The 27,060-nt window shown below is 41.5% G+C and overlaps 1 protein-coding gene and 1 pseudogene across 2 annotated transcripts in view; one reads left to right on the forward strand and one right to left on the reverse strand.

Annotated features, from left to right (window-relative positions):
* CBFA2T2 (CBFA2/RUNX1 translocation partner 2) overlaps nucleotides 2,824–27,060 on the forward strand; it is a 138,296-nt gene continuing 114,059 nt past the window's right edge. For both annotated transcript variants that reach the window (XM_018057723.1, XM_018057724.1), the window contains exon 1: nucleotides 2,824–2,985. In XM_018057723.1, coding sequence (XP_017913212.1) covers nucleotides 2,952–2,985 — 34 coding nt within the window. In that variant the 5' untranslated portion in view covers nucleotides 2,824–2,951. The remainder of the gene's footprint in view (nucleotides 2,986–27,060) is intronic.
* On the reverse strand, nucleotides 20,822–22,125 carry LOC102189050 (annotated as a pseudogene).

Here is a 27,060-nt window from a genome sequence, read left to right on the forward strand (position 1 = left end):
CATCTCTGTCCCAGACGCTGGAGACATAGTGGAAAACAAGAAAAAGGAAATTTTTATGGACCTTGAGGTCTATAGAGGAAGATGGATAGTAATCCAAGAATGGGAAAAACAAATGCAAAATGACAAATGGGTTCTGTGCTATGAAGAAGAGCTGCATAGTTCTACAGGAGTGGACACTAGGAGGTCTGACAGGTCTGGAGGGTTTTCTGAGGAAGTACCAGATGAGCTGATACCTAACGGGTGTATAGGAGTAAAGTGCAGGCTGGTAGTATGGAGGGAGGAAGCGGGCTCCCAGAGGTGAGGTGAGGCTAGAGACCTGGTGCACAATGGGACTCACATCTTGTCCGACATCCTGAGAGCAATGGAGATGCTGTCATAGAAGTAAGAAGATTTGACTTGGCAACGACAGACAAGACTTTGGGAAGAGCTGAAAGTTGCTCAGTTGTGTCTGACTCTTTGTGACCCCATGGACTGTACAGTTCATGGAATTCTCCAGGCCAGAATACTGGAGTGGGTAGCCTTTCTCTTTTCCAGGGGATCTTCCCAACCCAGGGATCGAACCCAGGTCTCCCACATTGCAGGTGGATTCTTTACCGCAGAGCCACAAGGGAAGCCCAAGAATACTGGAGTGGGTAGCCTTGGAAAGAAGCGGAAGCCCCTTTCCTTTCTTTTTACCTCTGGAGGGGAGCTCTTGTGGTTCCAGACGTGGGGGCTTTCCTGATCAGCAGGGCCTGTGAGTATGTGTTTCTCAATCAGTTTCTCATTTCCAAATGATTTTGACAGTAGCCCACTTTGAGAACCACTGAGTTACGGGCTAGTTTCTCACTACATGTTTAATAAATAAATTCATACTTATCAGCTTGACTGTGATATTGTGGCAGAAAATTCTATGTTTAGTCTCTTTGATCAGGCAACCACTTCATAGTATGTGGTCTTAGGCAGGTTAATTATTGTCCCTACTCCCTTCCTTCCTTCCTTTTGCTGAATTTTCCTTTAATTCAGCAAAAATTTCTTAAATATCTATACCATAAAATACTTCAAATGTTGCTCAGTTATTATATTCCAAATAGCTAAGTGCCAAGACAAGGCTAGGCAGTATATGGCAGGATTCAAATGGTAATAGAATGCATTAGGAAGATGTTTTTTTGAGCACCTACTTTGTGTTAACAACTTCCAGGCGTGAAGGGTAGAGGCTCAGTACTGGGAGGGAAAAGAGATTAACAAAAAAAAAAGAAAGTGCATATAATAATAAGTGTAACATTTTAAAAATGTACCAGGCATTGTACTTTTCATGCAACCATGTTTCTAGCTAGATACTGTTGTGAACTACTTGCTTAGGCTTAGAAATGTAGGATGACTTGTCCAGGTCTGTATAGCTGGTAAGTATGGAGCTATAATTTATATCCACTTCGTCTGGCTTTGGCATGTGGGCTTAGATTTAGCACAGTTTTCGAGTGTACATCGTATGTAGGTGTTAAGAAAAATCATCCAATTATTCAAAACTTGGAAGTAAAGCAAAAGAATAACTATATGGAACTTGAACTTGCTTTTTCAGTTAACAAGTATGTCTTAGCAACCTTTTATTATAAGTAGATCTACCTACTTTTTAAATGTTGCATATTATTCTCCATAGTTTGTTTTACTAGTTTTCTACTTTGGACATTCTAGTTAATTCCACTTTTTGAAGATCTTTTGAATAACCTTCTTTCCTACACAACATTTTGTGCACATAAACTAGTATTTCTTTGGGATGGAGACCCACAGTGGAATTTACAATCTACTGCATGAAATATGGCAACTGATTGTTTGGTGTTGTCCTGATTATTAGAAAGACTGAGCATCTTTTAAAAATGTTTATTAGCTATTCAGATTTTCTTTTTTGTGCATAGTCTATTTATTGTTTGTCCATTTTTCTATTAAATTATATTACTTTTCTTATTGGTTTTAAGGAGCTCTTTATTTATTTTGAATATTGATTTTTTGTTGAGTATGTTGCAACTATTTTATCTCAGTCTTTTGCTTGGAAAAGACAAGTCTAGTTAAAAGAACTTTGCTTTTGGTATCTTTGTACATAGAGGAGTTTGGAAATTTTAATCTCTTGTTTTAATTTAGAGACTTTGGGAGGCAGAATACTTCAGAGTAGTTCAAAGTACTGGGTCTGAAGTCACAAGTTCCTAGCTTCCAATCCCATCGCTGCTATTTGTTAACTGAACCCAGTGAGCAACCTGGTTGGTGGGAAAGCCCTATCCGCATGTATAGAAAAGGGGGAATAATAATACTTCTCTTGCTCATTGTAAGGATTAACGGGATGGAGTGTATGAAAATAGCTCGGTAATAATAATGACAGCTAACAGTTATTAACATTATGATCATGGCATCTGAAATACTTGGAACACTGTCGGGAGAAGTGAGTTGCCTAAAGACAGGCGCAAAGGTGAAAAGGACCTTAACCTGGAGAACTCAGGTGAGGCATTGCACCCTCGCCCCCCCTAAGCTCCGCCCCCTAGGGCTCCGCCTCTGGGTTCTGGCAGTTGCCTTGGCCACAGCTGGAATCCCTAAGCCTGAAGAGTGGAACTTGCATGTGACGGGCGCCCGTGACGCAAGGGGGCCGGGACTGAGAAGCAGGGTGCGCCGGGATAGGGTAGTAGGTTCGCGCGGAAGGGGCGGAGCAGGTCAGGAGGCGGGGTTTAGTGCGACTCGGTCTAGGGGCCAGGCTTCCGCGTGCGTTGGTCTGGCGGGCGAGAACGCGCGGCGGGGGCGTGCCCGGCGGGCGGGGCGGGGCCAACTGGGGGGCGGGGCGGCGCGCGGCCTAACGGCGGCGGCGGCGGCGGCGGCGGCGGCATCAGAGCCTCTGGGGTCGGCGAGCTTGGCGGCTACAGGTCCCGCAGCGGTGCCTGCGGGGGACCCGGGCCGCGAGTGGAAGCGGAGGTGCGCAGCAGCGGCGTTGGGCGATGGTGGGCGTCCCTGGAGCGGCCGCCTTCCAACGTAAGCGGGGCGGGAAAGCGGGCGGCTGAGGGGGGCGTGTGAAGGCCTGCAGCTCCACAGGCGCGAGCTCCCGGGAGGCCCCCGGCGCGAGGCCAGGCTGGTAAACTGAGGCCCCAAGAAGGGCGGCAGATCCAAGGTCACCCGGCAGGCCGGGCCTTCCCCGGCTCCCAGGGCCACCCAGGCTCCTCCTGCACCGCTCGAGAGCTCGGAGCTCGTGGTGTGCGCGAGTCTCTGGGCACCGCGGCCTCGGAGCCCTGGCCGGGCCGGCGTCCATCTAACTTGCCGGAGGACAAGGATTGTTTTGTTCTCCTGGCGCCGAGGCCACTAAGTCCGGCCCTGGAGAAATATTACACACATCCAATTTCGAAGGGTGTGTGGCGGATGGTGAAAGAGGCGAGAATGGCCCCTCTGAGGGGCCTGTTGAGTGCAGGCTCAGGGGTCTGACTGCCTGGGTTCACATTGCGACTCCTCCGCTTACAGGCGGTGACCTTGGGTCTCTATGAGCCTCAGTTACCCCTTCTGCAAAATGAAGGCGAGAAGAACATCTCCAGCCCTTCCCCACGCCGGTTCAGGGTTTTGTGAGGCCAAATAGGCTTGATACGGACTCTGGCACACATAGGCGTGAAAACTGTCATTATTGTAATCGCTGTTAAACCTCATCCAGAGTGAACCTCACTCGGGAAAGCTCGAACTTCAGCTCTGATTGTGTATTTATTTGAGATTTTAATTTTCTTTTAGGTTAGTCCTGCTTTATGATACAGTTGTTTTTCTTACCTTCATTTCTCCTTTTCAGCATTTATCAACTGTACCTCCTAGAAATGTGAGATCTTTGAAGGAGGTGTGGGTCTCTTAACAATAAAATTTTCATTGTTTCTTGTTAGCAATAATAGCCATAATAGCCAACATTTTTTGAGCAGCAGGCATTTTGCATTCTATTCATTTAGTATTTATTAAATCAAAAGGACCATTTTGGCCCTGGGAATATAGCAGCAAACTAGATAAACCAGACTCAAGCTTTGAGTTTTAGTTGGGGGAAGGGAGAGAGACACGTTCAATGAGGAAACAGATAAATACATTTTGCATGTTTTCTCTCATTTAATCCTGGTAACATAGATAAGAGTTAAGTATTTGTGTATGCCCATTGTGCAGAGGATGAAGCTGAGGACAGGAGGAACCTTGTGGATTTAGCCTCAGAGCCCAGGATCCTCCACCCATAAAAGGGGGGCTTTACACAGCCTCTCTTCTTTGTTTGATGCCCATTAAATGTTGGATTGAAGAAATGCAGAGCAGGTAGGTGGACCCAGCTAATGCCTCTTCATAGTCAGTCTGCAGTTGCTGCTTTGGAAAGTTTAATCTATTCCTCTTGGAGTTTAATTTGGCAGAGACTAGCAGAGGTGACCTTTAGGTCTGACAAAGTTATATTATCTCTGTATAGTGAAAGGACCTTTACTATGAACTTAGATTTTTTTTTTAATGCCCAGATCTCTTTTATGCAGTTTTCTGTTTAAGCTCTAAAGTACAATTTTTTGGTTCTATTATGTAACTAAGGTTTGTTTCTTGTTTGTTTGTTTATAGTCATCCTAAGAGAATTCTATATAACATCTCTAGGCAATGTGCTTAGTATGTTTTTTTTAAAAATCTGGAATTATTTATAAGTTGCATTAAAACATTGAGAGACTTTTTTTTTTTTTCCCTGAAGAGAATTTTTTAAAATGAGGTTCTCATGGTACAGTTAGATTCAACATTGACCATCTGCTAAGCACCCGGTCCTTGAGCTGATGTAGGGGTTCCAGATATAAAGACCAAACTGTTACCTCACTGAAGTTCACCTATAGTCTTGGTTGGCTAATGTTTCTTAACTAAAGTGCTAGGCAGAGAGAATGGAGGAACTGAGTCCCTGGGGGAAATAGTCTAGAATAGTGGCCTCAAATGGTTTTAATGTTCTTTGTATCAGTAAATATGGTTGAGTATGCACACACATTATGTGTGTTTAAGTTACTATTACAGTGTTGACTGTACTGTCTATTATGTACATTTTATAACATGTGCAAAAATAGACATTTTACAAAAGGATGAACTGAGACAAATATAAGTAGAAGTTCCAGTGTTTGGCTTTCCACACCCTAGTGTGTGAATAATAACTGTGCTCCCTGTGGTGGAGACCATTGATCTTGTAGTCCAACCTTCCCCTCAACCCATGATGTCTGTTGAAATTCAGTTCTGAAGTTGTGCCTAGATTGAAATCCTGGGGTCCGGTCCTTCCTAGCTTTGAGACTTTCAGCACTACTTAACCTTTCTGTGCACTTAATTTTCCTCACTTGTAAAACTGAGAAGAGAGTTCTGTCATCTCCTTTTCGGTTTTACTGTGGTGACTTACTGTGATGTACATATTAGTAGAATGTATGTGTTAAAATATGTAGAATACTTACACTGGGCCTGACATACTATTTTGAGTGCTGTTAGTGGCTAAGGATACAGATAACTTGGAATCTCACAATCTAGTAGAAGTGAAGTGAAAGTCGCTCAGTCATGTACAACTCTTTGCGACCCCTTGGACTGTATAGTTCATGGAATTCTCCAGGCCAGTATATTGGAGTGGGTAGCCTTTCCTTTCTCCAGGGGATCTTCCCAACCCAGGGATTGAACCCAGGCCTCCCACATTGCAGGCAGATTGTTTACCATCTGAGCCACCAGGGAAGCCCCAATCTAGTAGAGGTCCTGCACAAATACCTGGATAATGATAAAGTGCTTTAAGTTCTCAAAGTAAAGGCTTTGGGGAATGCAGAGTAGGCACATTGTAATTGTTCTTTGAGGGTCCAAGTAAGGTTCAGGTAAGGAGGTGACATTTGGAAGAAGAGGGACTTTTTCCAGGAGGATGAGGCATGAACCTTATTGGCTGAGAGTATAGAGTGGAAACTGGGGCTGTTGAGGGCTTGGTGAGTGGTTCTCCAGATCTGGACCTGTGGGAAACCTTGTTAATAGATAAACAGTGAGTTCTGGCTGAAGTTATGCCTGCCAGGGGCTGGATGGCAACGAAACCTGTCCTAGAACTTTTCACAGCACAACAGCTCTTTCCTCTCTGGTGGCACTCATTCTGTCTTCTTAAGATATCTTAAGATATGAGTGCAAACTCCTAAGTATTAAGTTTCTTGAGGGTTGCGATAGTATCTGCATTATTGTGATTTAATTTGCCTAGTAGGTAAGTGCAAAATCCACAAATGTGGAGAAAGATAACGTACATTCTTGGACCTAAAAGATTTCTGAACAGTTACAAGTGGGATGATAAATGACCATACTCAATTAGTGAAAAACTCACCCATAAATATTTTATGGTAGATAAGCATTACTCTTCAAAAGGGGTGAGAACTGTCCCATTCAGTAACTCTTTCCTTATCTGGCACTTAGCTTAGGATGAAAGAAGAGATGTGAGAGTGCACCAAGAAGACTTCTCTGAGGTAGAATTAGGTCCCTTCTGTTGGCTCCTCTAGGTCCACTCTCCATCCTTTCCCACCCTGGGAAGCTGACTGACTTAGACTCCATCAGTTGGCTTTCTTCCCATCTGAGGATATGGAGTTTAATTATCCTGCTCCCTTTCTATGAGTGTTGTCTCTGTCTAGCTGTGTCCCTTGTTCTTCTTCTGAAGGAAATTCTCCCTACATGCATGACTTGCTCCTTCTGGTTTGGAAAGTTTGTGTTTCCTTTGTTCTTCAGGCTTAGAGGTACTCTTACTAGGCCTAGGGTACTTATTCGAGCCCAGATCATAGCGGATGTAAAAGCAGCAAATGCACTTGGAGAGGGGAGAGGCTATTCCAGGTAAGGATACTGACAAGGAGAAACTGGGTCTCGTTTTTTCCCCTGGTCATCACCTGCTGTGGCACACTGGTGTGTTCAGTCAGTTTTCCTCCCAAACTATTAGGATATGAAAAAGAAAAAATGGAATAAGATTAAAAACATCCATAACTTGTGACCACACAATAAAGACTAGTAAATTGCAGTTAGTAGCCTGTTTAAAACCACAGGGATAGACATGAGATAGGGCTTCCCGGAGAGCTCAGTTGGTAAAGAATTCGCCTGCAGTGCTGGAGTCCCCGGTTTGATTCCTGGGTCGGGAAGATATGCTGGAGAAGGGATAGGCTACCCACTCCAGTATTCTGGGGCTTCCCCTTGTGGCTCAGGTGGTAAAGAATCTGCCTGCAATGTGGGAGACGTGGGTTCAATCCCTGGGTTGGGCAGATGCCTTGGAGAAGGCTACCCACTCCAGAATTCGGGACTGGAGAATTCCATGGACTGTATAGGCCATGGGGTCCCAAAGAGTTGGACACAACTGACTGACTTTCACTTTCATACATGAGATAGTTTGGCGTAATGGAAAAAGCAGAATTTGGAGGCAGACTTTGGGTTTGAGGTTCCATTCTACTGGGAAGTTACTCTACCTCTGAGACTCAGTTGTTTGTTTATTTGATCTATAAATGAGGTTAACTCTTGCCTAATAGTAATGATGACTAATATTGAATGTTTATTTTGGGCCATCTTTTGCCTTTTAATCCTTTACTTTTATTTATATATCCTCTTTTACAAACTAGGAAATTGACTCAGATCTCACCTGTGCATGCTAAGTCTATTCAGTCATGTCCGACTCTTTGCAGCCCTATGAACTAGCCTGCCACGCTCCTCTGTCCATGGGATTCTCTAGGCAAGAATGCTGGAATGGGTTGCAGTTTCCTCCTCCAGGGGATCTTCCTTACCCAGAGATCAAACCCACATCCCTTACATCTACCTGCATTGGCAGGTGGGTTCTTTACCACTGGTGCCACCTGGAAATACATAGAGCTAATAAATGAACAGTTTAAAATCTAGATCTTTTGTGACTACAGAGCCTGACTTCTTAACATTAAGGTAGCTGTTGAAAGCTTTTAGACTGGAAAGGTGGTTTAAATAAGAGTACAGTGGATGCATGTAGCAGTGGGATAAAGATGAGTTAATACCCTGAGTTCATACTTCCTCCAGAGTAAGGAAAGCAGGAGGAAAGATGAGGAAGTAAGATTTCTTACCTGCTGGTTTTAGCCGCAATTCTTAATTTTAGAGTATTGTTTTGAACTTCATAGAAAGTGATCATTCAATTGTAAAGATTTACTTAAGATCCCTGAAAGTTTAAAGGCTGAAGGAGAATCTCTCCCCTAGTTATCGTTTCTGCTTTAGTAAAATTACAAAGAGGAGGGGTCTTTCTGGTGCTGTATTGACTGGCCCCCTGTGTAATATGAGCTAGTATATTTACATGTGACAGAGTCTGTCTCTGGGTTTTATTATGGCTGGTTAAGTAACTTTTGCCTCTGTCTCTGGTTTTTGTCTCAGGCCTCTCCAAGGCCTGGAGGCTATCTGAAATTATAGCAGTTGGGGCATCATAAATTAAACTTGTAAAATGAGTCTATAGCAGATATGTCAACTGAATCTGACTGTAAGTCCAGTTGAATTCTTAAAAAAAAAAGTCTTTGCCAGATTTTCTGCTGGACACTTTTCATGTATGTTGTACTCAGTTCTGTCCAACTCTTTTTGAACCCATGGACTGTAGCCCACTAGACTCCTCTGTCCATGGAATTTTCTATGGCAGGAGTACTAGAGCGGGTTGCCATTTCCTCCTCCAGGCGATTTTCCCAACACAGGATCAAACCCAAGCCACCTTGTCACCTGCATGGCAGGCCAGTCTTTACCACACGCCACCTGGGAACCCCCTTTCCCGTATGTCATGTAATTCTTAAAAACATCCTTGAGAGGGAGTTAGTATCTCTGTTTTATAGATGAGAAAGTAAGTCTCAGAGAAGTTAAATAAATTCCCCTAGGTCACACAGTTAACCAGTAGCAGACACACTATTCACACTTTGTTAAGTCCTGATAACTGAATTCACTGAGATCTGAGTCCAAAACCCACATTTTTCACTCTCTACCATGTGGCTTCTTCTTTTCACTAGCTAAACTATAGGTTTTTAGACATATGTTCCCAAGGATCCTGGTGTTCCCTGAAGATACTTGATTTCCCATCATTTTTCTTCAACACCTTTCTTTAACACCTTTTCTTATTTAAAAATATCCTGGGATTGGATATGGTTTAAAGAGTGCTGTATTAAATCTTGGTCTTGTTTAGAGGTATTCTGAATTGGCCTTAGCCATGAATTAAAAACAGAAAACAAAAAGGCAGCAGAAACTCCCAGCAGCCTTTACCAATTCATCCCATATGTTTCCTGATTTTAGCAGTGAAGCACATGATGGCTGTGAACATCAAAAGCCCAAGAAACGTCCATGCTAATTTTGCATGGCCCTGTGAGGAGCTGTCAAATATGGATCATCAAATATAATATATGGACTGTACAGTAAACCTTTACTTTGGAATGTGGCTCTTTAAAATATGGTTCTGGCCCTCTATTTTGTATTCCTGTAATTAAATGCAGAAATCAAAGTAAAACTCAGAGGTACTTGGAGCTAGGTATCCTTCTGTCTGGATTGATAGCTTTGGAGTTGGCTAGACCTTTCAATTAAATTAGCTGATGGCGACAAATATGTAATCTGACCTCTCCAGCAACTCAAGTGAAATGTTAATACCAAGCATAGCAGAGTTCCCTTGACACACTGCTTTGACCTTTTCCTCTCATACAGATGTTTCCCTTATTCCTTTGTTAACTTAGCCATCTCAATGCAGAGGTCCTGCCTGCTTTTAATTTTTTGAAGCCACATGGGAACAGACATTCAGATAGCACAGATTTATTCATTGTTACCTTATATCCCTAGAGGTTCACTAATCAAAATCACTATTTCCTCTATTTCACATAGTTTTTAGCTGGTTTACTATCTCTTTCCACTATCCTCTCCCTCTCCCATCCCCCATAGAAGTTAAAACACTAGTGATATTTTTTTCCACCAAAAATGTGGCAGTATTTCTTTGTCCTTAATTTTGAGAAAGTGATTATGATTCATTTTGTTTCTCTCTTGAGAAGTCGCATCAACCTTACAGGGCAGAAGCTGGCAGAAAGCAAGTCTTAGCTGCCTAAATTAAAAGTAACAGTGGCTTAGAAGAGGCAGGGCAGGTTCTGAGGTGGGGAAGAGGAGATGATGGTCTTAGCTCCTCTGGCATTCATTCACTAGCTGCCTGGAGCTAGGCGCTTAGGAGCTCAAGTTTTCATAAGCTCCTCCTTAAGGGCTTCTCTTGAGTTGTGGCCCCTGGGCTCAGCAGTTGCTCTTGGGCTCGGCAGTTGCGCCTTAGGGGCAACTCACCAGGACCAGGCGTGGAACCAGCATCCCCTGCACTGGAAGCTGGATTCTTAACCACTGGACCACCAGGGAGGTCCCTATATTTTTTTTATATATGCATATTAATTTTTGAAACTAGAGTAAGTTACAAGTATGATACTTCTTTACCCTAAATATGATAATGTATATTTTCAGTAAACTAAGATATTCTCTTATGTAACCACAACAATGTTCTTTCCAAAATCAGGAAATACAGATTGGTTATAATATTATTATCTAATATACTGACTTTATTAAAATTTTGCCATTTGTTTCAATGTTTTTTGTAGGGAAAAATTTTTCTAATCTAGGATCCAGTCCAGGATCTGCATAAAATATTTGTTTACTCTCCAGTCTCCTTCAGTTTGAAAGAACCCATCAGACTTATCTTTCATGATCTTGTCTTTTTTGAATGGTATAGGCCATTTATTTCATAGAGTGTCTCTCAACTTGAATTTGCCTTCCTTATGAATAGATTCAGATTATGCATTTTGATGGGAATATTGCAGAATAATGTTACATCCTTCCCCTTGCATCATATCAGGAAGCATTTGATATCCATTTGTTCAGTACTGATGATAACTTTGATCACTTACTTAAGATAATGTCTGTCAGGTTTTTCCACTATGGAGTTTAATATTTTCCTTTTTAATTAGTAATGTTAAGGGAGGTGCTGCTGCTGCTGCTGCTGCTAGGTCACTTCAGTCATGTCCGGCTCTGTGCGACCCCAGAGATGGCAGCCCACCGGGCTCCCCTGTCCCTGGGAATCTCCAGGCAAGAACACTGGAGTGGGTTGCCATTTCCCTCTCCAGTGCATGAAAGTGAAAAGTGAAAATGAAGTTGCTCAGTCGTGCCCGACTCCTAGCAACCCCATGGACTGCAGCCTACCAGGCTCCTCTCCCCATGGGATTTTCCAGGCAAGAGTACTGGAGTGGGTTGCCATTGCCTTCTCTGATGGGAGATACTGAGTCCATGTAAATACCTTGATTTCATCAAACTTTTATCCAGTAGTTGTAGCATCTATTGATGATGTTTGCCTGAGTCAGTTATTACTATGATAGTTGTGCTTTCATATTACAGAACTGTGCTATCAGTTTTTTTTTTTAGTTGTTTTTTTTTAATTTTAAAATCTTTAATTCTTACATGCGTTCCCAAACATGAACCCCCCTCCCACCTCCCTCCCCATAACATCTCTGTGGGTCATCCCCATGCACCAGCCCCAAGCATGCTGTATCCTGCGTCAGACATAGACTGGCGATTCAATTCTTACATGATAGTATACATGTTAGAATGCCATTCTCCCAAATCATCCCACCCTCTCCCTCTCCCTCTGAGTCCAAAAGTCCGTTATACACATCTGTGTCTTTTTTCCTGTCTTGCATACAGGGTCGTCATTGCCATCTTTCTAAATTCCATATATATGTGTTAGTATACTGTATTGGTGTTTTTCCTTCTGGCTTACTTCACTCTGTATAATCGGCTCCAGTTTCATCCGTCTCATCAGAACTGATTCAAATGAATTCTTTTTAACGGCTGAGTAATACTCCATTGTGTATATGTACCACAGCTTTCTTATCCATTCATCTGCTGATGGACATCTAGGTTGTTTCCATGTCCTGGCTATTATAAACAGTGCTGCGATGAACATTGGGGTACATGTGTCTCTTTCAGTTCTGGTTTCCGCTGTGTGTATGCCCAGCAGTGGGATTGCTGGGTCATAAGGTAGTTCTATTTGCAATTTTTTAAGGAATCTCCACACTGTTCTCCATAGTGGCTGTACTAGTTTGCATTCCCACCAACAGTGTAGGAGGGTTCCCTTTTCTCCACACCCTCTCCAGCATTTATTGCTTGCAGATTTTTGGATCGCAGCCATTCTGACTGGTGTGAAGTGGTACCTCATTGTGGTTTTGATTTGCATTTCTCTAATAATGAGTGATGTTGAGCATCTTTTCATGTGTTTGTTATGTGCTATCAGTTTTTATTTTCTACATATCAGTTTTATTCTTTTCAGCTTATCAGTTTTAGTCTTTGCTTATTGGTTAACATTCTGCTGGAGAGCATTTTCTTACCTTTATTTGTATGTATTAATATGGATTCTTATTTTATGCAGTAGGTCATAATCTGTTACTGTCAACATTTGTTGTGGTTTTCACATTGTCCCAGATTCGGCAGTGGGAACCCCTTCAAGCTAGCTTTTGACAATTTCCTAACGTTCTTGAACCAGTTCCTTTTTGGCACGAAAAAGATGTTCCAGGCTTATCTTCCTACCTGAACTTTGGAATCAGCTATTTCTCTAAGATGTTTCTCTCCTAATTTCTGTTAGTGGAGAAAATTATTTAGAAATCAAGATCTAGTTGCTGTGTATGCTCATTGCTATGGGTTGTCATTGCTTTCAGATCCCTTCAATGGGCAGAGCTAAGACATTTATGTGTATATACACACACACACACATATATATATACACATACACACATATACACATACATATATATACACATATGTCTAAGTTTATTTCTGTTTTTATCTAAATATAATAAAAACTGAAACTGAGCAAAGGGCTCCTGTGCCTCCAGTACTGAAACCCAAACTCTGTCAATGGGAGTTTGCAGCAAAGTCAGGATTTCAAACCCACCTGGTCTTTGAGTTGGGGTTATGTTTTAGAGGAAGAACAAAGAGTCATTACTGTGACATTCCTTATTTGTAGTTTTGGGAAGTCAGGATGTCTCTGGTTTACGATTCTCCAGCCAAAGTGGTCCATGGCACTGGGACCATTCATCTTGTGCTGGAGAAGCAACCTGAGTTTGTACATTAATGATGATGTTCATAATAGCAATTTTAGTTGCTTAATGATGTTGTCAGTAATAGCAGTTTTAGTCATCTGACTCTTGTTGATTAGTGTTCAGTTAGCTCAGGCTTGAGGTCAGAGTGTACAAGAGAGGGAATCAAATTTTGGATAGAGAGATTGATCATAAACTTGATAAGGGAACTTGGTTTCAGAATTGTGTGTTCAGACTAACACCTCCAATACCACAAAGTTTATTTAGCCTTTAACTTATTTTTCCTGTATTTTTAAGCCCCTTCTCTTACCTAGGGATTGTAAACCCGACTCACATAATCCATAATATATTTGTCCAAACCTAGAATATACTGAAAATAGCTCCAAGATTGCTAACCCATGTTACTACGAAATTTAGTTTATAAACCTCTTTGATTATAGCTTTTTGGCTTTAGTCTGGGGGTATGCGGTCAGTATATTATACTCAGAAGTTACTTTGGGAAAACTTCTCAGTGATTTAAGAGCATTGAAACATGTATATTATCATATGTGAAACAGATCGCCAGTCCAGGTTCGATGCATGAGACAGGGTGCTCAGGGCTGGTGCACTGGGATGACCCAGAGGGATGGGATGGAGAGGGAGTTGGGAGGAGGGTCTAAGATGAGGAACACATGTATACCCATGGCTGATTCATGTCAATGTATGGCAAAAACCACTACAATATTGTAAAGTAATTAACCTCCAATTAAAGTAAATTTTTTAAAAAATAAAAATTAAATGTAACAAACATACTAAAAAAAAAATAGACGTAACTCAACTTACAGAAATTTGATGTATCAATTCAGTTCAGTTGCTCAGTCGTGTGCAACTCTTTGCGACCCCATGAACCGCAGCACACCAGGCCTCCCTGTCCATCACCAACTCTCAGAGTCCACCCAAACCCATGTCCATTGAGTCGGTGATGCCATCCAACCATCTCATCCTCTGTCATCCCCTTCTCCTGCCCTCAATCTTTCCCAGCATCAGGGTCTTTTCAAATGAGTCAGCTCTTCGCATCAGGTAGCCAGAGTATTGGAGTTTCAGCCTCAACATCAGTCCTTTCAATGAACACCCAGAACTGATCTCCTTTAGGATGGAATGGTTGGATTTCCTTGCAGTCCAAGAGACTCTCAAGAGTCTTCTCCAACACCACAGTTCAAAAGCATCAGTTCTTTGGCACTCAGCTTTCTTTATAGTCCAACTCTCACATTCATACATGACCACTGGAAAAACCATAGCCTTGACTAGACGGACCTTTGTTGGCAAAGTAATGTCTCTGCTTTTTAATATGCTATCTAGGTTGGTCATAACTTTCCGTCCAAGGAGTAAGCGTCTTTTAATTTCATGGCTGCAAATCACCATCTGCAGTGATTTTGGAGCCCCAAAAAATAAAGTCAGGCACTGTTTCCCTGTCTGTCTGCCATGAAGTGATGGGACCGAATGCCATGATCTTCGTTTTCTGAATGTTGAGCTTTAAGCCAACTATTTCACCCTCCTCTTTCACTTTCATCAAGAGGCTCTTTAGTTCTTCTTCACTTTCTGCCATGAGGGTGGTGTTATCTGCATATCTGAGGTTATTGATACTTCTTCTGGCAATCTTGATTCCAACTTGTGTTTCTTCTAGCCCAGCATTTTCATGGTGTACTCTGCATATAAGTTAAATAAGCAGGGTGACAGTATACAGCCTTGATGTACTCCTTTTCCTGTTTGGAACCAGTCTGTTGTTCCATGTCCAGTTCTAACTGTTGTTTCTTGAGCTGCATACAGGTTTCTCAAGAGACAGGTCAAATGGTCTGGTATTCCCATCCCTTTCAGAATTTTCCACAGTTTATTGTGATCCACACAGTCCAAGGCTTTGGCATAGTCAATAAAACAGAAATAGATGTTTTTTGGAACTCTCTTGCTTTTTACATGATCCACCGGATGTTGGCAATTTGATCTCTGGTTCCTCTGCCTTTTCTAAAACCAGCTTGAACATCTGGAAGTTCACGGTTCACATATTGCTGAAGCCTGGCTTGGAGAATTTTGAGCATTACTTGACTAGCATGTGAGATGAGTGCAGTTGTGCGGTAGTCTGAGCATTCTTTGGCATTGCCTTTCTTTGGGATTGGAATGAAAACTGACCTGTTCCAGTCCTGTGGCCACTGCTGAGTTTTCCAAATTTGCTGGCATATTGAGTGCAGCACTTTCATAGCATCATCTTTCAGGATTTGAAATAGCTCAACTGGAATTCCATCACCTTCACTAGCTTTGTTCATAGTGATGCTTTCTAAGGCCGACGACTTCACATTCCAGGATGTCTGGCTCTAGGTGAGAGATCACACCATTGTGATTATCTGGGTCGTGAAGATCTTTTTTGTACAGTTCTGCTGTGTATTCTTGCCACCTCTTCTTAATAGCTTCTACTTCTGTTAAGTCCATACCATTTCTGTCCTTTATTGAGCTCATCTTTGCATGAAGTGTTCCCTTGGTATCTCTAATTTTCTTGAAGAGATCTCTAGTCTTTCCCATTCTATTGTTTTCCTCTACTTCTTTGCATTGATCACTGAGGAAGGCTTTCTTATCTCTCCTTGCTATTCTTTGGAACTCTGCATGCAAATGGATATATCTTTCCTTTATTCCTTTGCTTTTCGCTTCCCATCTTTTCACAATATTTGTGTGTGTATATGTATATATTTATATGACTGGTTGGTTTTGGTGCATATTGAAATTTTAAATATTTTTTTCTTGTGAAAAAGGCAGAGTGATTTGCTACTGAGTGGTTTTGCCTTTGAAATTCCAAGTAAGGAATTTAAGTGTGCTCATTTCTCAGATATATTTGTAGAGAACTGTAGGTTGCCTTTTTTGGAGTTTTGGAATGGGGAGAGCACTGGAAGGAAGTAGGTGGTAATGAATGAAAGTTAAGTAGTAGTGACTACTGGAGTGAGCACTGTCAAAATAATTAAACTAATGATTAAAGAGAGAGAATGGTTTCTCTGAAAACAGGGTATCCCTGTAAAACCTCCTCAGAGAGGTTTAACCCAGCAGTTGTTAGGTGGTTTAACTAAAATTTCTTAAGCAAATACTGAACCAAACTGAGCATAAATATTGTGATAATTAACTATTACTTTTTCTCCCAGATGTGTAAATGAAGTAGTTTAGTTTTTCTTTCTCTTTTAGTCATGTTTTTGAGGTATAATTTACATATAGTAAACTTTATTCTTTTTTAAGGTTATAGTTCTGTGAGTTTTGACAAATATATGCAATTGTGGTCATCACACCAACCAAGAGATAGATTATTTCCATCATCCTCAGTAGTTACCTTATGCTCCTTTCCCTTTATTTAGCAGCCCCTGCTAACTACTATACTAGTTTTTGCCCCTCTAGTGGTTTCTATCTTTCTCTCTAGTTTTTCGCCTTTTCCATATCATATGAATGAAACTGTACGATATGTAGACTTTGTATCTGATATCTTTCACTTACTATAATTGTTTTGAAAATCATCCATATTGTATATATCTGTGGTTCCCTTTTATTGCTGAGTAGCATTCCACTGTATGGATATACTGTAATTTTTTAAATCAGTCTGTCTACATTTGGGTTGTTTCCTGTTTTGATGATATGAATGAAACTCTAAACATTTATGTCTTTTGCACACACGTCTTCATTTCTCTTGGGTAAATACTTAGGAGTGGGCTCCCTGGGTTCTAGGTAATTTCATGTTTAACTTCTTAAGAAACGCCCAAAGTATTTTTTGAAGTGGCTGCACTGTACCATTTTGCATTTTTACTAGTGATCTATGAGAGTTCCATTTGCTTGTTGGGTATTTTACTTTGTTTTAGAATTAGTTGTTAAGGAAACAGTGTATTTGGGAAAATCAATTTTGGTTGTCTTGTTTCTACTGAAAGGCATATTCTCTTTTATAATATAGAGTCTGTCTTCTGTTGGAGTCAACAGTCATTTCTTATTTATATATCATTAACAGAAATAATAGCAACTACCACTTAAATGTCAGAATAGTTTTCACACATCTGATTTTTATAGCAATCAGTGAGTAGTAGTATTCTCATCCTCTTATTTCATATAAAGTTCAGGAGTCAGGTGATTTGGTCACTATCACAGGTAGAATGCAAGGGGGTAGGTTTTTGGGAGTAGATCTGTAAGGGGACATTCTTTCCTTTTTCGTTAGATGTGTAATAAGTGAAAACATGGGTATCATCCCAGTGCTTCCTTTTACTTTCAGCTCACAAGCAGTGCAACCTTGGACAATTCATATTTGGATTTTTGAATGGCTTTTATCATCTGTGAAAAGGGGACAGCCATACCATCCCTATCTACCTGACAAGATGAGAATCAATTGAGGAATTGTAAAAGCATGTTCTAGACACTATTTGTTATTACATCAGTTATTTTGTAATGCATGAATATATTTTAGATATTTAAACAATACAGATAAAGTAAAAATCTCCTTTATAGTCTTAAGTGAAGCTGTTCATTTAACAACTATATTGTGCTGCCTTTAGCCGCAGGGATGGTTCTAGGTGCTGAGGGGGTTCCCAGGTGGATAAAATTCAGTCCCTGTCTTCAAAGATCTTCCAGTCTGTCTTGCCCTGTATATCCTAACATGGATTTTTGTTGATTGCTCTTGTAGTGAAAACTTTGACAACTGGGTTTTAATTAAGTTTGGACAGTGATTGTCCATCTTTTCCTCTTATAACTGATGCTGTTGGGGAGAGTTGTATTGGGAAATACTGAAGCAAAGATTCTGGTTCAATTGATGGAGGTAGTGAACTTCTTGGGGAGGAGATGGGATGCCAGACATGCCTCCGAGCCACTGAGCACATAACTAGTCATGGATACTAACGCTTGACTTGTTCTGAGCGTCCTATAGGTCTCTAAATAGTCCATGCTAATTTTGTGGCTGTTGTACTCTAAGGAATGATTAGGTAAATAAAGAGAGTTTCCATTAAAGCCATGGTTTTTAAATAGTAATTTGAAATCCTGGAATCAATTGTTGATTATTTTTTTCTTGAGTCTCTTGGTTCTCTTTATTCTGCTAATTAAGTTCAATAAATCATTTATTTGAGGGGCCGAAATGGCAACCCACTCCAGTATTCTTGCCTGGAGAATCCCATGGATGGAGGAGCCTGGTGGGCTGCAGTCCATGGGGTCGCAAACAGTCGGACATGACTGAGCAACTTCACTTTCACTAATATCTGTATTCTACCGTGACCCAAGCTAATTATACTAGAAGGTGAACTTTTTTAAAAAAGATATTTTGTTTATTTAGCGGTGACATGTGGGATCTAGTTCCCTGACCAGGCGAACATTTATTAAGCCCCTAGTATAGGATGTTGGCAGATATAAGAGAATTCTAAGGTGCCAGAGAAGTTTAAAAGTTGTTCAGTGGTGGAGGGAGAAACAGATTGATGTTTCATTATCAATGGTAAGCAGTAATAGCATGATAAGAACCACCACCAATAGGCATCTGACCTAACGTATGTTCATGTATGTATGGGTGTGTTTCAGAAAAGGCTTCTCCAACAACTGTTTTTAAAAAATCAGGTTTTGGTCTAGTAGTATATTTACATAATTCAACAATTAAAAGGTACAAAGGTTATTTAGTGTGAACTGTCTCCTTCACCTCTATGCTCCAGCCAACACTTGCCTTCCTTGGAGGCAGCTAGCATTACTAGTTTCTACTGTATCCTTGGAGATATATTCTTGTAGGCCATATAATAACATAGATAAAAGAGCTTCCTCATTCTGCGTTGTGTTTCATTGTATGGATGCATAATACTTTTTTTTCTACAGTCCACTACTGATGAACATTTCACATGCCAATCTTTTTCTGTTAGAAACAGTGCTGCATAGCTTTGCAGAAAATGCCATTTCATAAATCTGCCGACTAGATTCCTAGAAGTAGAACTGCTTGGACAAAGGGTACAATTTGTATAATTTTGATAGATGTTGCCAAATTACTCTCCAGAGATGATATATATCAAGTTTTTTTTACTTCTGACAACAAAGTGTGTGACCCAAGTAAAGAAAGGGTAAGAGATGGGAAAGCTGAGTCTGGACCAGGTTTGGGGGGAGGGATTGAAAATAAATATGTTATTTAAAGTATAAAGTGCTAGGTGAAGAAGGATAGGAGATGAGACTAGAGAACCAGGCAGGGAACAGGTTTATGCTTGGATTTTATTCCGTAGTGAATGGAGAGCAACAGAAAGGACGAGGGAATGACTTCGTTACGATTGTATTCTAAGTAGAGCACTGGAGTGGCTCTGTGAAGTTGCGTTTGAACAGGCAAGGTGGAAGCAGTAAAATAATCTTGGTTAATGCAATAGCTTTGTCAGACCATGTGTTGTCATTTTTGGGTTTGGAAACTAGAAGGATATAGTGTGCTAAGGGAGACAGAGGATATGGATTTAAAAGAGAAAGAGTGCATCTCACTGAAAGTAGCAAGAAAGGCTTAACTGAATATTACTTAGTCGCATTTTGATGGGTGGGTCCATCTTGGATTGGTAAATACAGAGAGGAAGAAATGCAATAAAGAAAATCATGCCAGGGCCTGATACTGGAATAAGCCAGCAATAGGCAAACTTTTTCTGTAAAGAGCTTAATAGTAGATATTTTAGGCTTTATGGAACACATAATGGATTCTGTCACATATTCTCCTCCTCTTTTTTTTTAACAACTCTTTTAAAATATAGAAATTGCTAGCCTATAGCCATTACTGAAATAGACCATGGGCAAGGTTTGTACAGGAATGGGATGAGAAGTGGCCTTAGTTACTAACTCTTGGTCTGGAAGGTACGGGATGTACTAGTAAAAGCAAGAGTAAAGGCAGGTTGAGGCAGAACTGTGGGACACTTTGAATATCAGGCTAAAGAATTTGTTCCTACGTTAGACTCACTGAGGAATCATCTATCATATTGACTCTGAGATGGTGACATTTTGCCTAGTACTGTAAACTTACTGTATTGTCAGCTATAAAAAGCCTGGCTGGGAGAACTGTCTTGTGTAGACATTTGTATTGCATGCATATACTGCTGATGGATTGCCCAATATTAGCATGAAATACTGAGTGAGGTCTTACCCATTTACTGGGGCTTTCCTGGTGGCTTAGCGGTAGAGAATCTCTCTGCCAATGCGGGAGACATGGGTTCAATTCCTGGGTCAGGAAGATCCCCTGGAGAAGGAAATGGTAACTCACTCCAGTCTTCTTGCCTGGGAAATCCCATGAACAGAGGAGCCTGGTGGGCTACAGTCCATGGGGGTCACAAAGAGCTGGACATGACTCAGTGGCTAAACAACAACATCTCATTTTATGAAACTGCTTTTATCAGTGCAAAGACCAAGAATAGATACTCTGCTCTTGCTGCCTCTAAGTCCTTGAACTCATTTTGAGCACCTTATGTGTACACAGTGGGTGTGCAGGTTTTTGTTGAGGCAAAATAATGCTCTAAATATAGGAAATTCAAAAGATAAAGGATCTCTAAGGGTCTTCTCATTCCACAGTCTGTGTGTCCATGAATTAAAAGGCAATAAATTCTGAGGAAACCCTCAAGATAAAATTCTCAGCCCATCCACCAGACATGGTGTCTGACAGCCTTTAACAACTGCTTCTCTAGTCCTTTTGGTGGCCACAGTGAATAGCATAACTGTGCAGACTATTAGGACATGCGGAGTTTGGGGGACAATTTATCAGTCATCTTTTTTTTTTCCTCTAGCTTCATTCACTTTATTTTTCTCATATAAAATTATGTGGTAGCTACGGCTGGAGCCTGGCTCCTCTGCACAGAGACTCTTTACAAGATGGTCAGTGAATTCTGATACAGAGACAGTGAATACTGTCTCCTTCCAGAGATCAGGGATGAGTAACTGTGAGTCTTGGAAATGGTGTCAAAAATGGCCTTCGTGAAGTTGTCCAAGGTGGCAGTGCAGCCCCTGGCAGAGGTGAAGCAGTCGTCAATGCCAGCCATCATCAGGAGCTTCTTGGGCACAGGGGCTGAGACAGTACCAGTGCCCCTGGGGGCAGGGATGAGGCGTACCAGCACAGATCCACAGCGGCCAGTCTCCCTGCAAGGGACCATGTGGGGCTCCAATCTTGTTCCCCCAGTAGCCGTCTCATCACACAGGGATGATGGAGAGCTTGGCCAGGATGATGGCTGCCTCTGTAAAGCACTTGATGCCCAAACTGACATGCCCCGTAGAAACTCCTGACAGTGACAGATGCCTTGAACCTGGTCTGCTGGTCAGCACAGGTCTGCTTAATTCAGGGATGCTCCCAGGAAAAAGTGAGCAATCTCAGATTCCTTGATAGCAAAGAGAAGAAATAGATCTCCTCCAAGGACTTGATCTTCATTTCTTTGACCAGGCAGCCCAGCTTGGTAATGGGGAGCCACTTGTCCTCTTGGCCTTGCCTCTGCGAGGTCCACAGCCTCTGCCTTGGCCTCAACCCCGGCCCCAGATGCCGCTGCCAAAGCCTCTGCAGAAGCTACCATGGCCTCCCATTCCAGGGCCCCTGGGGGCCTCCTCCGGGCCCTCCCAAGCACCAGCGTCATCTGCCATTTGGTGTTTTTACAGAGAAGTGCCATCTTTTCTAATTAAGGCTGTTATTTCCATTTTGAAGCAATTGAAATTTCCCAGTTTTTTAAAGCACATGTTGGTTGTGGCAGTGAAAGCTGTAAATGCAGTAATCAAAGCTTTTTTGATTGTAGCACATTTTCAGATACGCAGATTTGGAACTAAGTCTAACAGGATTATCTGGATGGTTGATAAAGATTATAAACTTACAGGGATCTATTAAGACTTCTTTCAGAAATAAGAAATTGGGATCTCATTAGGGCTTAATTGGTTTCACTTCAGTTTTTTAGCTTGGAGGCTGCTAAGAGTTAATTTACTGTGCAAGGGTTTGGCTGTGTGTGGAGCACAGATTTAAGGAAAGGATCTCTTTATATGTTTATGCATTTGTGAGATCAGTCCTGTTTACATGTGAACCCGCTTCTCGATTATAGGGAAAACAGGCAGGCAGTTGATGCCAATATTAGAACATGACACTGATTTTGGTTCCACAGATTAAGGGGGAAAACATGGCTAAAGGTTTTATTCAACTTACCCTGAATGCTGACATTCGAAAATAGAAACCATTGGGGAAAGGTCTGTCAGGAACAGATGAGTAAATTTTTCTCATTTGAATATCTAGTTAGATATTAACAGTATTGTGTAATGAGAAAGGATCTTTAGGTTGATTTTCTTAACACTTGGATTCCAGTTAATAGGTGAATGAAGATGTGGCTTTAATCACCTAATCTTGAGTTATGTTTTAAATGAAAATAAATTTGCTTTTGGCTATTAACAAAAAGATGTTTAAAAGGTAAGTGGAGGGACTTCCCTGGAGGGCTCTGCTTGCACTGCAGCAGACATGAGTTTGATCCCTGGTTGGGGAACTGAGATTCCCATAAGCCTCATAGTGCAACCAGACGAAGGAGGGGGAAAAAAAGATAAATGGAATCATTAACTGTTTGGAAGATAGCTTAATAATGTTAATTTTTCCCTGTAGCGTTCTCTTTTTTTGGTAAACTTTTTTATTAAAAAATTCACAAATCATAAATGTACAGCTCAATAACTTTTCATAAAGTGATCATACTTGTGCTTTCCAGATCAAAAAATAGAATATTAAGAGCAGCTACTTCAGAAACCCACCTCTCACCTGCCAGATACTATCCCTCTCTCTCCCAGGGTAACCAGTATCCTGAGCTCTATTACCATTCATCAGCTTTGTCTTTTTTTTTTTAAGGAACATTATATAAATAAGAGTCATATAGTATATATTCTGTCTGGCTTCTTTTGTTCAACAGTAATGACCCATGTCCTTGTGTCAATAGTTTTTTTCTTATTGCTGTATAGAATCCCATTAATAAATATACCGCAATTTATCCACTCTGTTGTTGATGGACATTTGATTATTTCCAGTTTTTGGCTGTTAGGAATAATGCTCCAAAGAATATTCTTCTATGTCTTTGGGTGTATGTGTGTATGACTCTTTGTTGGGTACATACCCAGGAGTGGAATTGGAAGGTCACTGAGTGTGTATACTGCCGAAAGGTTTTCCAGAGATGCTGCGCCATTTATGCTTGGGTCAGCAATCTATGTGAAGTTCATTTTTTTTATATCCTCACCAGTCTTTTAACGTTTGCTGAGTCCTACTTTGTACAGGTGTCAGGGATTCACTAGTGAACAAAAGGAAGTCCTCTCAAAGAGTGTGATGAAAAATATATTTCTATGCGCATGTAAAATTTTGTGTATTTAATTGGCCGTGCTGGGTCTTTGTTGCTACATGGGCTTCTCTCTGTTGTGGAGTGCGGACTTTGCATTTCAGTGGCTTCTTCTGTTGCTGAGCACAGGCTCTTGGGGCACGCAGGCTTCAGTAGTTGCTATTCCCGGGCTTCAGAGCACAGGCTCAGTAGTTGTGGCACTCAGGCTTAGTTGCTCTGAGGCATGTGGGATCTTCCTGGACCAAGGATCAAACCTGTGTCTCCTGCATTGGCAGGTGGCTTCTTACCACTTGAGCCACCAGGGAAGCCCCAACACAATATTGAATATCTTCAATTCAGTTCAGTCCAGTCGCTCAGTCCTGTCTGACTCTTTGCACGCCATGGACTGCAGCGTGCCAGGCTTCCCTGTCCATTACCAACTCCTGGAGCTTACTCAAACTTGTGTCCATCGAGTTGCTAATGCCATCCAACCATCTCATCCTCTGTCGTCACCTTCTGCTCCTGCCTTCAGTCTTTCCCAGAATCTGGGTCTTTTCAAATGAGTCAGTTCTTCACATCAAGTGGCCAAAGTACTGGAGTTTCAGCTTTAGCATCAGTCCTTCCAGTGAATATTCAGGACTGATTTCCTTTAGGACTGACTGCAGTCCAAGGGACTCTCATGAGTCTTCTCCAACACCACAGTTCAAAAGCATCAGTTCTTCAGTACTTAGCTTTCTTCATAGTCCCACTCTCACATCCATACATAACTACTGGAAAAACCATAGATTTGACTAGACAGATTTTTGTTGGCAAAGTAATGTCTCTGCTTTTTAATATGCTGTCTGGGTTGATCACAGCTTTTCTTCCAAGGAGCAAGCATCTTTTAATTTCATGGCTGCAGCCATCATCTGCAGTGATTTTGGAGCCCCCCAAAAATAAAATCTGTCACTGTTTCCATTGTTTCCCCATCTATTTGCCACAAAGTGATGGGACTGGATACCATGATCTTAGTTTTCTGAATGTTGAGATTTAAGCCAACTTTTTCAGTCTGCTCGTTCACTTTCATCAAGAGGCTCTTTAGTTCTTCTTTGCTTTCTGCCGTAAGTGTGGTGTCATCTGCATATCTGAGGTTTTTGGTATTTCTCCCAGCAGTCTTGATCCTACCTTGTGCTTCATCCAGCCTGGCATTTCTCATGATGTACTCTGCATAGAAGTAAATAAGCAGGGTGACAATATACAGTTTTGATGTACTCCTTTCCCGATTTGGAACCAGTCTATTGTTCCATGTCCAACTGTGTTGCTTCTTGACCTGCATACCTGATTTCTCAGGCGGCAGGTCAGGTAGTCTGGTATTCCCATCTCTCAAAGAATTTTCCACAGTTTGTTGTAATCCACCCGATCAAAGGCTTTGACATAGTCAATTAAACAGAAGTAGATGTTTTTCTGGAACTCTTGCTTTTTCTATAAAAGAACAGATGTTGGTAATTTGATCTCTGGTTCCTCTGCCTTTTCAAAATCCAGCTTGAACTTCTGGAAGTTCATGGTTTATGTACTGTTGAAGCCTGGCTTGGAGAATTTTGAGCATAACTTTGCTAACGTGTGAGATGAGTGCAATTGTGCAGTAGTTTGAGCATTCTGTGGCGTTGCCTTTCTTTGGGATTGGACGAAAACTAACCTTTTCCTGTCCTGTGGCCACTGCTGAGTTTTCCAAATTTGCTGGCATATTGAGTGCAGCAGTTTCACAGCATCATCTTTGAGGATTTGAAATAGCTCGACTGGAATTCCATCACCTCTACTAGCGTTGTTCGTAGTGATGCTTCCTAAGGCCCACTTGACTTCACATTCCAGGAAGTCTGGTTCTAGGTAAGTGATCACACCATCTTGGTTATCTGGGTCATGAAGATCTTTTTTTGTACAGTTCTTCTGTATATTCTTATCACCTCTTCTTAATATCTTCTGCTTCTGTTAGAGCCCTACCATTTCTGCCTTTTATTGTGCCCATCTTTGCATGAAATGTTCCCTTGGTATCTCTAATTTTCTTGAAGAGATCTCTAGTCTTTCCCATTCTGTTGTTTTCCTCTATTTCTTTGCGTTGATCACTGATTAATTGATTAATATATTCAGGTGGTGATAAAGTATTAACTAAGTGTGTTAGCTAGAGAGAGGAGGGTGGTGGGGAGTGCAGTTCGAGGCAATGGTTAAGAAAGACTTCTCTGATCAAATGCTATTTGAGCAAAGACCTGGAGAAAATAGGCTAGTCATGTGGATATCTGGAAGAGGAGCAGTCAGACAAAGGGAAGCAAGTGTCACAGCTCTGAGGAGGGAGTATGCTCGATCAGTTCATAAAGCAACAAGGAAGCCAGTTTGCCCAACAAACTGAAAACACTGTAAGGGCAATAGAGGTCGACTGTCAGGAGGTAAATCGGGGCCAGAGCGTGTGGGGTCTGAAGAGTCAAGGGAAGGAGGTTGGGTTTTCTAAACGAGGTGGGAGACTGTTGGAGGGTTTTGATCGGGGGAGACTTGATCTCTTTTATCTATTTTAAAGAGTTAATTCTGCTCTTGGAGAAAATACTAATGGCAGTGGTAGAAGCAGGAATGTAAATTCAGAAACTATTATAAATATAAGAACAAAAAAATTATTGCTCTGAGCCAAGAGAGTGAAGTTGATTTGGATCAGAATATTTATTAATGGCGGAGGTAAGGAGAAATAGTTGGATTCAGGATATTTTGAAGGTGCAGCTGATAGAATTTGCCCCAGTGGCTTGGCTAGAATTTGCCTCAGTAGGTGGTTGTGTATCAAGGATGACTCCAAGATATTGACTTAAACTGCATCTTTACTGATTTGAGAAAGGCTGGGGAAGATGGTAGAAGCCCCAGATAGGTTTAGGCTGGGATGGGGAACCAAGAATTTGAAATGGGACGTTTTGTATATGGAGAAGGCAGTGGCAACCCACTCCAGTGTTCTTGCCTGGAGAATCCCAGGGACGGGGGAGCCTGGTGGGCTGCTGTCTATGGGGTCGCACAGAGTTGGACACGACTAAAGCGACTTAGCAGCAGCAGCAGCATTTTGTATATGAGGTATCTGTTAAATGTCCAACTGGAGATGTTGAGTAGACAGCAGGATATGTGAATAAGATGGTGGGGAATTCCCTGGCAGTCTAGTGGATAGGACTCTGCTTTTACTGCCCGGGCAGGTTCATTCCCTGGTTGGAGAACTAAGATCCTGCGAGCCACACAGGTCAGCTTTAAAAAATGGTGAATGAAAATAGAGACTGGACCTAACAAGACCTTTGTAGTGAACAGATGAATTCTCTTTATCATATGAATATTTGTAAAGCTAATTATTTTGAATTTAGATATATGCAGACTTTTCTGGTGTTTTTGTGAGAGCTATTTGACAATGAAGTAATATATTAGGGATTTATTGAGAAAGTTCCTGGGTTCTTCTTTGCAAAATCTGTGGCCGAAATTTATTAGACTTTGTATATATTTAATCGGCACTTCCCAGGTGCCGTCAGTGGGGAAGAATCCACCTGCCATTGCAGGAGACGCAAGAGATACGGGTTTGATCCCTAGGTCTGGAATATCATCTGGAGGAGGAAATGGCAACCCATTCCAGTATTCTTGCCTGGAAAATTCCATGGACAGAGGAGCCTGGTGGGCTACAGTTCATAGGATCACAAAGAGTTGGACACATCGGAGCACGGACTCATTGTCGATTTAATCTACTGTACCATAGTTTA

Source organism: Capra hircus, chromosome 13 (assembly GCF_001704415.2).
Source record: "Capra hircus breed San Clemente chromosome 13, ASM170441v1, whole genome shotgun sequence".
NCBI lineage: Eukaryota > Metazoa > Chordata > Mammalia > Artiodactyla > Bovidae > Capra > Capra hircus.